The sequence below is a fragment of the Vombatus ursinus genome, unplaced genomic scaffold (genome assembly GCF_900497805.2).
Source record: "Vombatus ursinus unplaced genomic scaffold, bare-nosed wombat genome assembly UNPS02012082.1, whole genome shotgun sequence".
Lineage (NCBI taxonomy): Eukaryota > Metazoa > Chordata > Mammalia > Diprotodontia > Vombatidae > Vombatus > Vombatus ursinus.
This window is the reverse complement of record NW_020951860.1, coordinates 3,762,947-3,779,170: the sequence shown is the minus strand read 5'-3', so window position 1 is coordinate 3,779,170 and position 16,224 is coordinate 3,762,947. Positions and strand designations below refer to the sequence as shown.

Here is a 16,224-nt window from a genome sequence, read left to right as displayed (position 1 = left end):
TTATACATGTGTAGTCATGCAAAACAATTCCATAGTAGTCATGTTGTGAAAAACTAAGTAAATTTCCTTTTATCCTATCCTGTCCCCCATTTATTCTATTCTCTTTTGACGCTGTCCCTCCTCAGAAGTGTTTGCTTCTGATTACCCCCTCTCCCAATCTGCCCTCCCTCTATCATCCCCCTGCTCTCTTGTCCCCTTTCCCCCCTATTTTCCTGTAGGGTAAGATAGATTTCCATACCCAATTGAGTGTGTGTTATTCCCTCCTTAAGCCAAATCCTATGAGAATAAGATTCACTCATTCCCTCTCACCTTTCCCCATTTCCCCTCCACTACAAAAGCCTTTTCTTGTCTGTTTTATGTGAGATAATTTACTCCATTCTACCTCTCCCTTTCTCCTTGTCCCAGTATAATCCTCTCTCACCCTTTAATTTTATTCTCCAGGTATCACCCCTTCATCTTCAACTCACCCTGTGCCCTCTACCTATCTATCTATCTATACATACATATAACTTTCACCCTCCAACTACCCTAATACTAACAAAGGTCTCATGAGTTACAAATATCATCTTTCCATGTCACGGTAACTCTTACTGCCACATCTTTTTTTCTGTTTATACAACATGTCTGAAACCCATTCCCACAGCTCAACTGAGGTGCCAACTCCTCCAGAAAACCTTTTGTGATCCTCTTAGTTGTTAATTTTTCTCCCTCCTCAAAGTATACCGTTATTTATTTTAATATAATATTGCCACAGGTGAATATTCAAGTCACTTGAGGGCAGGGACCTTTTTCTGGTCTTTGTATCCATTCTCACCCCCACCCCCCAGCACTTAGCACAATGCTTTGCACATAGTATATGCTTACATAAATGTCTGAATTCAATTGAATTAGACTTACAGCTACTATTAAGTTCTGCTATCTATCATCAAGCTCTCTATATAAAATCACTACTACCACTACCAGTATCACAAGTCAAAACTATTACCTTGAGCTGAGAAAGGATCCTGTTCTTGTGGCTTCTCCCTTGAAAGGAGTCCCAGGTAACTGAGAACAACATATTTTGTTTCATAGTGAAATCCTACAGGCACAGCAACAGAGGATGCCATTAGGCTGGCTGGCAAAGTTCCGCAAAATTCCAGCACAAGGGGACTATTCCTCTGGTAAATATGAAAATGCTGAAAGACAGAAAAGTAGTTTTGTTAATTTTAAATTTTACTAAGTCAAACTAATTGAAAGATTTTCACCATTACCATCATAATTAACCAAAAAAAAAAAAAAAAGGGAACATTTAACTTTTGATTAACTTTACTTATAAGCGGAGGCCTTACATACTCAAATTTTGGTTCAAATACAAAATTTTTTCCCCATCTCATTTCTCCTTTTTTACTTTTTTCCAGGAGCAATAGAGGATGGTGTTGGTTGTTTGTATGAGGAAAATGAAAGAGTAATTTGCTCAAGAACTGACAGCTAGGAAATGCCACAGCTGGGACCAGAACCTATATCTTGGGTTTCCTTCCTATCACACATACCAAGCTGCTTCCAACAAAATGACTGTTCCATTCTGTTTCTTTAAATAATTTTGTTTCCATTCAAAACACAAAACAAAGGAGTGTGCTTTAAAAATATTTTAGTGGATTCAATAGGATAAAGAGAAGTTCCAAAGAACTAAGGTTAGGTATGGTGGGTAAAGAGAGCTATGGTGAATAAATTTTAAGATTCATAGTAAGCAAATCCTAATCTGACCGGGGACTTGAGTGGGTTTGCTGAATAGCCTTTTATCTCTTCAAAACTTTTTGTTACAGGGGGCACCCAGGTGGCACAGTAGATAGAGCACCAGCACTGAAGTCAGGAGGACTTGAGTTCAAATCCGGCCTCAGACTAAAACTTGACACTTACTAGCTACATGACTCTGGACAAGTCACTTAACCCCAACTGCTTAAAAAAAAAAATTTTTTTATTACAAAAGAAGCATTATCCTGTGGGGTCAAATAAAACTGTTGTACAAGCATCAAAACTTCATTCTTTGGAAGATTTTAAAGCTAAGATTAAAAATGCAATACTTTCAGTAAATGAGGAGCAGCTAAGGAAAGCTTTTAGAAGTCTGAAAATGGACTAGAGTATTACATAGCATATGATGGTAGCTATGTTGAACTCTCATAAGAAACATTCAATATTTTTTAAATCTTAATAATTAGCCTTTCAAATGTTTTTTTTCCTAAGTTTATAGTATTTGTACTTGAGTTAAGCTTAAAACTGCCCTAAGACTTTGGGTACATATATTATTTTTCAGGTCCTACTTACTTTACATTAGTTCCGAAAGCTTCCCATTACCAAAGTAAAAACATTAATAGTAAAACCATATTCTGGGCATTTAGGCTCAAGTCAAACACAATTAAAAGAATAGGACTGGAGAAATATATCTATAAATAATGCTTTGAAGAAACACAAGTTATCCTGTAATCTGCTGTGCTTAAATGAAATTCCTTGGAAATATAAAATGCCACTGGTCATAAATCCAGTATCTTACTCTCTACAATCAATTATAAGATAGTCTTCCCAAATTTCTGAATTTCATCGTAACTGATCTCTTCTTCAAATCTTTCTTGGTGGTTCTAAACTGTCCAACCAAACAAGTTACTACATGGTTTTTTTGAATGGGATTCAAACAAGTACAAAGACAATGATAAAATGTCCTAGATCTAATTCAAGTCAGTCAAGTGGTTCAGGTTTAGGATCAAATTGCACTAAGACTCTCATTGACAATAAAATATTTAACAAAGGGAAATTTACTCAATCAAAAAAAGGATCTTAAGGTTATAACACTGATTCATGATGAGATTCCCCTTTGAGTCCACATCTGTAATGGCAGTAATGCCCAGAAATGTATATTAATTCTGACAGCACCAGACCTAAGGATCCTTGACTAATAGCTGGGCTTCTTATATCTCAGGAGCCAGGAAATCCTATCGGTATTAAAGAGAAAAGAGTGCAGCCTACATAAAATAATTGCTACCACACAAGGTAAGGTCAGGTTCTCATTAGTATGAATCATGAATAATCCCATGAAGTGGTCCTGTTATTCAAAGTCACATTATTCAAAATTATAATTATATATAAAAACATGGTAATTGGTTTCAGCCAATGGAAATACGTAAGAGATAAACTTAATAAAGACAGCTAGGGCAGCTAGGTGGCGCAGTGGATAGAGCACCGGCCCTGAAGTCAGGAGGACCTGAGTTCAAATCCAGCCTCAGACCAAACACTTGACATGTACTAGCTGTGTGACCTTGGGCAAGTCACTTAACCCCAATGGCCTCACCAAAAAAAAAAAAAAAGAGAGAGAGAGAGAGATAAACTTTATTATCTCTTTATAAGAGCAAAGGATAAGAAAAAATACATTTCTGATTCAAGTGTATTACAAAGTAACAGAAAGCAAATTTTTTTAAAAACAAACTTACTGAATAACACACCTAAAGAGATAAGCCTACACTGAGGATAAAAAGATCCTTATGGTTTAAAATATTTTAGCAAGGTAGATTGAATTGTTTCTTTCTTTAAATCATCATACATATACGCTGGGAGATGCAGCTTTATCCAAATCTCAGTAAATCTGCACGCTCAGATTCTCACATTTCAAACCAAATGTAGTTGGATGACCTGCTGCATTATCTAAAATCAGCAATACAAAAACACAATTCCACAAGTCCGGCCACAGGTGGCCCTTTAGGTCCTCAAGTGTGGCCCTTCCACTGAATGCAAATGAATATAAATGATTAACTTCATTTACTTCATTTACTTTGAGACCACAGGCTCCCTATCCCTGCTAGTAGTCCTTGAAATATTTTGCAATAGCTAGGCTAAAATAACTTGAATATGAGTCTTCAAAAACAGCTTTAATTACTCATGTTTTCTTATTTGACTGCCAAACCTAGATCTAGAAAACATCCAAGAAAAAAGCCACAGTGATTCATTTTTCCAGCACAAGTAAACACTGGGAGACAGAGAGGGAAGTACACACTGAGGACAGCACTTAGCCAAGAGCACAGCATGTAGATAACCACCAGCGCCCAGAACAGGTTGTACACCAGGGTAAGAGGATGTCCAAGACCCAAACTAAGACATATCAACACTGCCCAGTATGAGAACAGTGGGGATGAAATCTGAACACCTAAAAGGAAAAGACCACGTCTTTGGGATCTGAACCCCAAAAAGAAAAAACCCTCAACTTTCCCACAAGGCCAAGTCTCTGATATTTGCCTGAGGCTGTAATCCACTCAACTGGTCTTTCATTGTGGCTGCGCCCAATCTCTCAACTCTATTCTGTTACTTCCTGATCGCCCCTGGCCACTTCCTACCCTTAATTCTAGCTAGGCTCCATTCTGCCTTGGCCACAAGGTCCAGGTCCCTGGGTTCTGTTCACCCCAGCTTACTGGCCACTCCCATTCAGATCCTCCTTAGATCCCTCCTCCAGTCACCCCAGACTACTTGGCCACTCCTGGATCCCTCCCAGTCTTTCTGTACATGAAATTCATCTTGTCTCCATTAAGGTGCTCTTAATTCTTAATTCATAAGGTGCTAGATTCTTAAAATCTAGCCAAATGCTCAGATTTTTTAAGAGTCTAGCCAATAGCTCACAGATGTTCAGATTTTGAGTCTGGCCAATATGGCAGATCTTCAATAAACTTTCTCCTTGGCTAAAAGAAGGCTTAGGTCAAATTCTTTCATGTAGGACATGCATCTCTTGCTCTTGATATTTTGGGGTCCCAGCACCCCTACACCTCTAAACCTTAACAACAACAGGTGCCAACTGGAAGCTTTGTCATGCATTATTACCCAGTTTGAACAGACCAGAGCAGAAAGAGAAGGACCTTCACCCAGAGATGGTAGTCCAGAGTATGGTACAGTTATAGATCCAAGGTGCTGTAGTGATAGATGATCAAGTTCAGAATTAAGAAGAAACTGTGTGACTCTGAACCAAGGAGCAAAACAGGGTCTCAGTTCCAACTTCTACCCTCCTCTGAAGCCTGCAATTGCTTGGAAAGGAACTCCAAACCAGAAGGGAACCTGTAGTTCTACCACTCTGAACCCACAGAGCTTCCCAGATGGATGGCAGTGGCTGAGTCCAGCAACATTCTATTGTTGCTCAGACCCAATCCCAGGTCAAGAACTTCCAGAGCTCAGATCAAAGGGGTTACACTCAGACTTTGCCCAGATCAGACTACTTAGAGAGCAGTGAAAGCTTGCATGCCTGAGCTGTCCCAGAGATCTTAGAATAGTACAAAACTCAATACACAAGAAAGGAACAACAGCAACAACCTCCACTTTCCCTCAAGAAGTACAAAGGGATCAGCCCAAACAGTCAAGTCTGAAGTCAGGAAGCAGGCTGAAAGAAAGAACAAACAAACAAACAAAACCCCATATAAAGAGCAGTTAGGATGACTGGGATGTTTATGACACAAACCTTAGAAGAGAAGGACTTCAAAACATATACAAGAAAAGCCTCAAAAACAAAAAACCAAAACAAAACTCAAAAACAAAAAAAACCCACAAACAAACCCCACAGCTCGGCCAAAAATTCAACTAAAATTCTTGGAAGACATGAAGCAAGAGTTTTAAGAAGAGTTTTTTTTTTAAAGAAGAGTTTTTAAAAGTGTTAAAAAAAATTTATAAATGCAACCACTAAAAGAAAAATTGCAAGAGAAATTAAAACTATGGAAGAAAGAATTGGAAAGGCAAAAGCTTGGCACGAGAGGTACAAATCGTGCCCAAGAAACAAACTTCCTGAAAATTGGAATAGATGCTGGAAGGGCTGTGGGAAAACAGGTACTCTGAAAAGCAATTTGGAACTACACCCAAAAAACTAATAAACTGTGCATACATTTAATAAATAAATGGATGAATAAATAAATGAAAATTGGAATAAGGCAACAAGAAACATTAAAACCAAGCAAAAGGTTAAAAAAAGTTGAAAAATCTGTAAGACATTACATAGCAAAATAAACAAAAAAAACACCTGACCTGAAAACATATCAAGGAGAAAAAAGAATTTAAGAAGCATTAGACAACCTGAATGCCACAACCAAACAACAGCCTATAAATCATATTTCAAGAAATCTTCAATGGGGCAACTAGGTGGCACAATAAATAAGAGTACCCACTCTGTAGTCTGGAGGACCTCAGTTCAAATCCAGCCTCAGACACTTACTAGCTGTGTGACCCTGGCCAAGTCACTTAACCCCAATTTCCTAAAAAAAAAAAAAAAATGTGTAAGAAATCTTCAAATAAATCTGTCCAGATTTCTTAGAACCAGAGAGCAAAGTGGAAATAGAATCTACCAGTCACTTTGTGAAAAAAAAAACCCCAAATGAAAACTCCCAGGAACACTGTAATTCTAGCATTTCTAGGTAATAACAATAATGATGATGATGATGACGATGATGACATTACGAGTAGCCAGAAGGAAGAATCATAGTCATACTTATACACAATTTAGCAGCCACCACTATAAAGGAATGGATAGCTTGGAATACAATACTCCAGAAAACAAGGGACACAGGCTTAGAGACAAGAGTAACTTACCCAGCAAAACTTAAGATAATCCTATAGGTAAAAAAATGGATCTTTAATAAAATAGAAGACTTCCAAGCACTGCTCATGAAAAGACCAGAACTCCACAGGCACTTTGAAGTTCAAACACATGAGAAGCATAAAAAGATAAACAAGAATAAATAATCTTAAGAGAATAATCAAAAGATAAACTATTGACATTCAAACATGGGAAAATGATTCATGTGTCCCCTCTGAACCCTATCATCACCAGGAGTCACAAAGGGAATCTAATTAGACAGAATGCCTAGAAGTGGTTCAACAATGTTTTGATAATCTTAAAAGAAGAACAGAAAGGGTGAGGGGAGGAGAAAAGAGGGAGAGAAGTGAGGGAAGGTGAGGAAAAGCTATCTCACAAATCAGGGTATACAAGTAGAAGTCTATACAAACAAAGAAGAAGGGGTGGAAAGAACACTTGAACCTTACTCTTGTCTGAACAAAGGAGGGAAAAATACTCGTACATATACACTCATACATACACTAAGCTGGGTAAAGAAGTACATTTCACTCAACGTGGAAATAGAAGGGAAAGGGGAGAAGGGAAGATGAAAACGAGATTAAGAGAGTGGATTATTTCTAAGCAAAGAAAACTCTGAAGATATACAAAAATATTTATAGCTCTTTTTAGACGGTATAGAATGAGAATTTGAGAAAGTTACCATCAAATGGAGAATGGCTGAATAAGTTTTGGTATATAAATGTGATAGAATATTCCTGTGGTACATGAAATAATGAAGGGGATGGTTTTAGGGAAGCCTGCAAAGACCTGTAGAAACTCATGCTGAATGAAGTAAACAGACTCAAGAGATCAATTTGTACAATGACAACAATATTGCAAAAACAAACTGTGAAAGAATTAGAAACTCTGATCAGTATTAATGATCATCCATAATTCCTGAGGACTAATAATGAAACATACTACCTATTTCCTGAGGGATGAAAAGACTGAAATTGCAGAATGAGATATATATTTAGATAGATAGATGTATAGATAGATACACATACAATATATACACATTTGTATGCACATTATATAGATTTATTTGTTCTTTGGACATGGCCAATGCAGAAATTTATTTTGATTGACTTGAAATATCTTTAACAGAAGTTTTGGGGGTCTTTACATCCCCCATTGGCAGAGGAGAAGATTTAGGGTGGTTGAGAAGGTAGATTTTTGCTGACTGAAAACACATAATTTTCTAAAAAAAGAAATACAACATGATAGAAACACTGTATATATTCTGCCCCCTCCATTAGATATCAACAACTCAATAAGCATTTTTTAAGTACCTACTACAGTGGCAGGCACTGTGCTAAGTGCTGAAGGTACTAGGACAAAAGTGAAAGTCCCTACCCTCAGGGAGCTTACATTCTAATGGGGAAGACAACAGGTAAATGAGATGTCTTAGTGTTTGGGGAAGACTAGCACCTCTGGTGTGAGGCCTTTTCAGGGCTGCTCATCTACCTTTGGTGTCCACTCTCACCTGTGGCTCCAAAAAGCTATAGCATGCACAGCAGCCCCACCCGGTAAACAGTCTCAGCAGACAGGCTAAAACAGGTTGAGGTTAACCAATGGGCCTCAAACCTCTCTTAGGCGGATGTCTACCCCACGCATCTGAAGACTTTCCCCAGAGGAATGGGCAGATGAGAACAATTTGTTCCAAAGGCCATGAAGGCTTTCAAGCTTTCAGCTTAAGCAGGTGCTGTGGACTGCTTAGAGCTTGGTCAAGCATCCTGGGCCACTGCCAGTCATCTTGATTTCTGTCCTGCCACTGAACTTCAGCGACTCAGGAAAAGAGTGAAGCTGACAGCTTTGTGCAATGCTGCCTCACTTAAATCCAATTCACAAGCACCAGTCAAGACATCACCCCATGATGTCACTGGTCCTCTTTGAAAATGAAGGACAAACAACAACAAAAGCTGAGTCTTGAAGAAAGGCAGGAATTCCAAAGGTCAGAGGTGAGCAGGGAGGACATCCAAGGAATGGGAGAGAGCCAATACAAAGACATACAGATAGGAGGTAAAGGGTTTTGTGTGAAGAATAACAAGTAGGCCATTTTGGCTGGACAATAGAGGAACAATGTGTAAGAAGACTGAGAAGAAAGGAAGAAGCCAAATTACGAAAAACCTTTGATGTCAAAAAGAGCAGTTTATTAGAAGTAACAGAGAAAAACTGAAGTTGGTGGTTTAGAAAAATCACTTCTGAAGGACTAACTGACTGGAATTAGGAGAGATTTTTAGCCAGAAAGAACAATTAGGAAGACAACCATAACATTGGTAAGAAGACATGAGAGTTTGACCCAAAGTGGTGATTGGGGGAGGGGAAGGATACACAAGAAATGTAGACACAAATTTAAAGACATGACAACTTGGATGTGAAATGAAGAAAAATGAGGAGTTAACAGTGAGGTAAGAAATGCAGAACAAGAAGGATATTAGTAGCACAGAAGTTTGGAAGAAAAGATAGTGAGTTATTGTAGAAATGAGGACTTTGACATGACTATAGATTATCTAGTGAGAAATGTTCACTAGGCAGTTCATGATGTGAGACTGGAACTTTAGAAAGAGAAAAGGGAATAATATATGGATCTGAAGGCTTCATAGAAAAGGTAACATCCGAGTTGAGCTTAGTAGAAATTCACAAAAGATTAGTAATAATTCATCAAGCAATGATGGAAAAACAAAACAAACAGGAAACGTACAAGACATTCAGGAGATAGTATGCTTCAGTTTGCATAGTTTCTTTACAACAACCTACTAAACAAATCAATATCTGGTGGCTACTTTTATTTGTAACATTAAGGCTAAAAATTGACTTTCATTTGCATAGTATTTTATAAATAATTTTGCTAAAAAAGCATCTATATAATGATTTAAAATGTACAAAACACTTTACATGTTAACTCATTTGACCCTCACAACAGCCCTGAGAAATAGGTGCTATTATTATCTCCATTTTATAGAGGAGGAAACTGAAACACGGAGGTTAAATGACTTGCTTAGGGTCACACAGCTAGTGAGCATCTGAGGCAACATTTGAACTCCAGTCTTCCTGACTCCAGCCCTGTGTTCTATCTACTACATAACACAAAGAGCACTGGATTTGGAATTAGAAGATCTGGGCTTGAATACCAGACCTACAATATTATCCAGCTTCATGACCTTATTTGTCACTTGGATTCTCTGGATCTAATTTCTTGATTATAAAAAGATCACCGACACTTTCTAACTTTTGATCAAGAGAAGACTGACTACAAGGACACTATGAGACTTGAGGCAGACTCAGCATAAATTTTCACTGATAATCTCACTAATGCAATAGTTTACTTTACATTTATTTAACTCATTTGTTTAGAGATGGAAGAGATCTAAAAGATGAAAGAATTGATGAGAGAAAATAAATGTTTTATTAAGCATTCATTAAGTGCCAAGGGCTAGGGCTGGTACCAAAACAAGGAAAGCCAGCTTTCAAGAAGCTTACATTCTCTTAGGGGAGTAGTGGAACAGTGTATTTTGGAAAGTTCCTTTCCAGGGCCAATGACAGAATTGATTTGATTATGGTTCAAAAATTGGAAGGGGGGGGCAGCTAAGTGGCACAGTGGATACAGCACCGGGCCCTGAGGTCAGGAGGACCTGAGTTCAAATCCAGCATCAGATTAAAAACCTGACACTTACTAGCTGTGTGACCCTGGGCAAGTAACTTAACCCCAATTGCAAAAAAAAAAAAATAATAATAATTGGAAAGTGGGAACAGGAAGGAATAAGATGACAAGATAGCCTGGAGTGAATCGAGGGAGCCAGGCTTAGAAGATATAGTGGGTAGGGAACAGCAATAAGGACCATTAATGACAGGGGGCAGCTAGGTGGCAGTGGATAGAATGCCAGGCCTGGAGTCAGGATTGAGTTCAAATTCAGCCTCAAACACTTACTAGTGTGTGACCCCAGGCTTAACCCTGTTTGCCTCAGTTTCCTCATCTATAAAATGAACTAGAGGAAATGGGAAACCACTCCTATATCTTTGCCAAGACCCCAAATGGGGTCATGAAGAGCACACAACTGAAAACAACTAAATAATAACAACCATGATGACCAGGACTACAATGATAGGGCCCGCCCCCCCCCAAGAACATTAAGAAAGTTAAAGAGTTAAGTCCTAAGGGGCAGCTAGATGGCACAGTGGATAGAGCACTGACCCTGAAGTCAGGAGGACCTGAGTTCAAATCCAGCCTCAGACCAAACACTTGACATGTACTAGCTGTGTGACCTTGGGCAAGTCACTTAACCCCTACTGCCTCACCCAAAAAAAAAAAAAAAAAGAGTTAAGTCCTAAGGGCAAGGCTTCCGGTTCAAATGGCAAAGCAATGGGGGAGATGACCTGGAAGTGAAATAAAGCCCAGGGCTAGTTGCAGTAGTTGCTGGGCTATCAGGAGGAGTGAAAAGATTGAATCTTCTGGGATATTACTTCAAGTAGAATTTTGTTGGTGTAGTCAGCTGAGATAAGTACTTCCTTGATGTTTTTTTATGTCTTTAGAACTTTCTGCAGGAGTAAAAATGCAGATGTTTAATACAAGTTGTGAATGTGCAGAAATTCTACCATCGTGGGAAATACAGCCAGCCAATATATGCTTTGTTTTAAAAACTGAACAGACGCTAAGTATTTTAATAAATAACACACTATTGAGCTAAAAAACATGCTTATCTAATTGAAACACACTACTTAAAACTTTGTAATAACTGTCCAAGAATATTTATAGTCACTGACTGGCATTCCTTTATGCTTTAATTCTGATCTCTACTACGACAAATATTAACTTTTTAGGGCACTGCTTTTCAAAATAAGTTAATTAAACTTCGTTACGATTACCTATAAATAGATGATGAATGTGATGACAGTGATGAATACCAGTACAAAAAATTCACTTACAAGAAAAGGCAGTATCCTTTTAGAGAAGGAAGAGGGAAAGAGTGGGTCCCCCAGAAGAAAACTTCTACCGATGCAGATAAGCCACTCCAATTAAGTCACAGAAAGAATTTTTGATGATCCCCAAGTCTTACTTACTGGAGAAAGTCTCTCTATCCATCAAGACCCACTCGTTCTATATATAGCTCATCTTTTAAGGCACCTCTTGCCTTTAACAAAGCCCTCTGCAATAAAAAGAAATATGTATAAAGGGCTATACGGCAACCACCTTATTTGGCTGGACTATTAGTCAAAAATTTCTTTGATAAAAAAGAAAAAAAAAGGATTCATTCTTGTTTTGTTAAAAGATATTAACACAGGGAAACAACATCATACTTTAAAGCAAGAATCCTTAATTTTGGGGGGGTCATAGACACAGCAGCCAACGGACACCTTTTCAGAATATTTTTAAATGCATAAAATAAAAAGCATAGGATTACAAAACATATAAATTATACTGAAAGAGCTATCAAAATATTTAAATAATTTAAAGGACTCCAGGTTAAGAACTGCTGCTCTTATGGTTTACTATTAAAGGTACTCAATAACTATTTATTAACTGAATTTTCTAATAAATATTAACTTCTAGCTTACATAATCTTCTAAACATAATCTAATATATCCTTCAAAATGGGAAGGAATTAAGTTCACTATCTTCAACCTCTTACACAGGCTCTCTCTCTTTTATTTTTCTCTAATGTATTTCAATTGGAACTACCCTGGGAAACTGGGCTCTCATAGGTGAGCCTTCCTTCACCTTGTCCCAAACTACATGTTCACAAGGCTTCTGGGCCATCTCTACTACGCATGTTATCTTCCTGAAAACTGGAATAACTCTCCCCACAACTAATCAAACAAATATCTAACAAAAATGTCAAACTGAGTCGTGAACATGATCAGGGTGTGGAAAGAAATCATTACAAAAGAAGGAGTAGGAGGAACTGGTATCGCTTGAACCTCACGGTCATGTGAAACTGGTCAAAATAGGGTAGAACATATACACAAAGAGTATGGTGTAGAAATACAACAGGACAGGGAACAGGAAGAGACAAGAGAGATTAGTCATAGGCAAAACAAAGCTCGGAGCAGGTAACTGGGAAGAAAGACTTAAGAGGAAAAAAATAAAAGATATAAACCTATGACTGGGGTCTGGGTGAGAAGAAAAGTGGGAGAAGGCAAGAGAGCAGGAACTTAAAGCGCAGAGCACTAAGGCTGAGCTAAACTGCACAGGATCAGATATTTTATCCTAGAAGCAATAGTTAGATAATGAAGATTGCCAAGCTATAAAGACAGACTCAGGAATATTATTTGGCAGCAGTGTGGAGGGTAGGTGTTGGAAAAGGAAAGAAACTGGTAGCAAGCAGATCAATTAGAACCCTATTACAATTGGCCATACCAGACCTGATGCAGGCTAGTGGTTGGAAAAGTGAGATGTTTCTGAGGTAAAAGAGAGCTGTCAACTTAAAATCGTAAATTCCTTAAAAGCAGGGACTGTATTGGTTTTCAACTCTGTATTCTAAGTACCAAACATACCTGCAACATAGTAGGTGCTTATTAAATGTCTGAAAAACATAATAATTAGCTGCAATAATGAAGATATTCCTACATATCTCCAGACTGAAAGATTAATGAGCAGGATCTACATCAAGATAATTTCTGATCCCATTTCCCTCAGCTTCGTATTGCTAAGTAAAGGTTGTTTCATAATGCTTTAAATACTCATGATACTCAAGGGACATTTACCCAAGGACTTGTGAACATTTCACAAGCTCAAAACAGCACCAGTAGTTAAGTACTTGCTCAATTCTCTGGAGAAAAAAGAAATACTAGAAGAAAGTGTCTACTTATCCAAAACTGTAGGCAAGTCACTGGCGTTCTGGTACTAAATTTTATCTCAAGTATCCAGTGGAAACGAACAGCTTTTTTCAACCGGCTGTTTTCCCCTATTTTGATGAAAAGACCCCAATACAAAAACAAGATATAAAGAATCAGCTAGATTTAAAAAGTCTAAATAGGGGCAGTGGAACGATCACTTTGGATAAATACCGTTTGCAAAGAACTTTGCATATACTATCTCATCTGATCCTCACAAAAACCTTGATAGGTAGGGTTTATCATAGACCCCACTATCCCACCATTTCATAGTGACTTAATTATATATGTCATATTAACTAGACCCCCACGCCAGCCACTTGGTGAGTGACCCAGGCAAAATCAAGTCAATAGTTATTATCTGTAATATTATTCGATCACACTCTTAACCAAGAGTTCTTATTTATCAGCTCTCTGGTTTTCAAGTTTTGGACCTGCAATGGAAGCGGCCCCACTCCTCCTGGCAGTACAAAAGTTCTCATTGGAAAGGGAGGGGGGGCCTCAGCGAGGCTCAAGGCAAGGGACTGGTCTATTTGCACCCCAAACGTCCCCGGGGAGGGGGGCTGGGAGCACAAAAGCCACCCCAGGGGCTGGGAAGGAGGGGCACCCGAGCTCCCGGCCCCAGCCCCCGCCTCCCCGGCTGGCCCGGCCCGGCCCTGGTTGCCCGGACCCCGTCCCCTCGTCACCTGGCCCTGGTTCCGGGGGAGGAAGAGAAGGAGGAAGAGAAGAAGGAAGAGGAAGAGGGAGAGGAGGTGGCGACGGCGGCGGCGGCAGCGGCAGCGGGTCCTCACACAATCCCGCAGCTACGGCAGCAACCGGCCCGACCCACGACCCCAATCTACTGCCGCGACCATGATGGAGGCGGAGGTCACCCGTGCGTGATGACGTCAGCGCCAGCGTCAAGGCGGTCTGGAGGGGAGGGTGGAAGAAAGAGAAGGAAAAGGAGGAGGGCCAGAGGCAACCAGAGCCCCTCCCTCCTAGTGAGGGGGAGGTGTCCGGAGTGTTGGGGAAGAGAGAGATCCTGCACGGGCCCGACCGGAAAGTGTCTGCGGAGTCGGCACCATCCCCGGATCGGGGCATTCTGACTCTATAGTTGCCGGCGGGGAGAAAGCGACGTGGACTGCAGCTACTTCCGGTCATGGCTCCTTAAAGAACAGATGCTTATGGGGGAGGGGGCGCGAGCGGAAGTGAAAAAGACATTTTATTCTTCACGAACCTCATCGCTCACTAGGTCAGAAGAGGAGATGAGCAATTACTCCCAAACACGTGCTGCGAAGTGGCATCATTACGTTGTAGGGCTAGGACCTAGTGATGTCATCACGTCTGAACGAGTCCGAAATTAGGCGGCCTGGCAGCGGCTCTTCCAGTTGAGAGCTCGGGTGTCATGGGGAGAAAGCCGGCCCCAAAGCCTGGTGTTCTGGGTTCAAGGCCTGATTCTGACACGTATCAGACTCTCCCACCTTTGCCTAGCCATTTCTTATACAGTTCAGTCACTGGGTAATGAGAAGAACCAGCATTCAAGACAAGGTCTAAAAGACCAAGCTGAATTATTAAGTGACTCGTTGCGTTTCTGTTGTTGTTTATCCAGGACCTTAAGGCAAAAAAAAAAAAATTGAAGATAGGATAAAAATTTTTATTTCAAGAAAATCTGCTCGTAAAATTACTTTAAGGCAAAGGAAATAAGGATAGGGTGAAATTTTTTCTTCACAGTAAAATTAGAATGTCTGCTTGTCTACCTTAAGACAAAGAGAACAGAGATACTGGGGTGAATTTTTTTATTTAAAAGTCAAATTAGAAATTCTTCTTGCAAATATTGGTAAAGTACATTTGCATAGATAGGAGACATATTTGTTCATGGTGTCAAACTCTTCATGACCCCATTTGGGATTTTCTTGTCAAAGATACTGGAGTGGTTTGCCATTTCCTTCTCATTTTACAGATGAGGAAACTGAGTCAGAGTTAAGTGACTTGCTCAGGGTCACACATCTAGTGTCTGAGGCTGGATTTGAACTCAGGGAGATGAGTCTTCCTGACTCCAGGCCTGGCACTATCCATTGTACCAGTAGTTGCCCCCAGTAACTAAAGTAAGTTATAATAAAATTATGAAAGTTCTTCATCAATTGCCTGGTTCTTGTAGTGGTAAGTGCTTACTTATTAAAATGGGGGGACCAGACTTGGGCCTCATATTCCCCAACAAGGTGTACCTTGCACTGCATCACGTTGGCTACTCAAATGCTTATCAAAAGAATACACTTCAAAGTCATGGATCCAGCCTCCTTTCTTGTCCCCCATGCTTGATATGCTCTTCATAATTCAAAGGGCTATAAAACTGTGCATACCCTTTGACCCAGCAATACCACTTCTAGGTCTGTATCCCAGAGTGATCATAAAAATGGGAAAAGGATCCATCCATATGTACAAAAATATTTATAGCTCTTTTTGTGGTGGCAAAGAATTGGAATTTGAGGGAATGACCCATCAATTGGGGAATGACTGAACAAGTTGTGGTATAGGAATGTAATGGAGTACTATTGTGATATAAGAAATGATGAGCAGGCAGACTTCAGAAAAACCAGGAAAGACTTGAATGGACTGATGCAGAGTGAAGTGAGATGAACCAGGAGAACATTGTACACAGTTAACAGCCATGTTTTTCGATGACTAATTTTGATAGACTTGGCTCTTCTCAGCAATGCAAGGATGTAAGACATCAACATCCAGAGAAAGGGCTATGGCTTTTGAATGCAGATCAAAGCATACTATTTGCTCTTTTTTTTTTCTTTTGT

General features: G+C 39.5%; 1 protein-coding gene across 2 annotated transcripts in view; it reads right to left on the bottom strand.

The window, feature by feature from the left end:
- BCL2L13 (BCL2 like 13) overlaps positions 1-14,306 on the bottom strand; it is a 50,743-nt gene extending 36,437 nt beyond the window's left edge. The window contains exons 1-2 of one of the 2 annotated variants that reach the window (XM_027857281.1): positions 14,125-14,306; positions 986-1,175 (exon numbers count right to left, since the gene is read on the bottom strand). In XM_027857281.1, coding sequence (XP_027713082.1) covers positions 986-1,106 — 121 coding nt within the window. In that variant the 5' untranslated portion in view covers positions 1,107-1,175; positions 14,125-14,306. Of the gene's footprint in view, positions 1-985; positions 1,176-6,158; positions 6,181-14,124 lie in introns of those variants that run through there. The other variant, XM_027857282.1, reaches the window with a different exon arrangement.
- Positions 14,307-16,224: the final 1,918 nt, after the last annotated feature.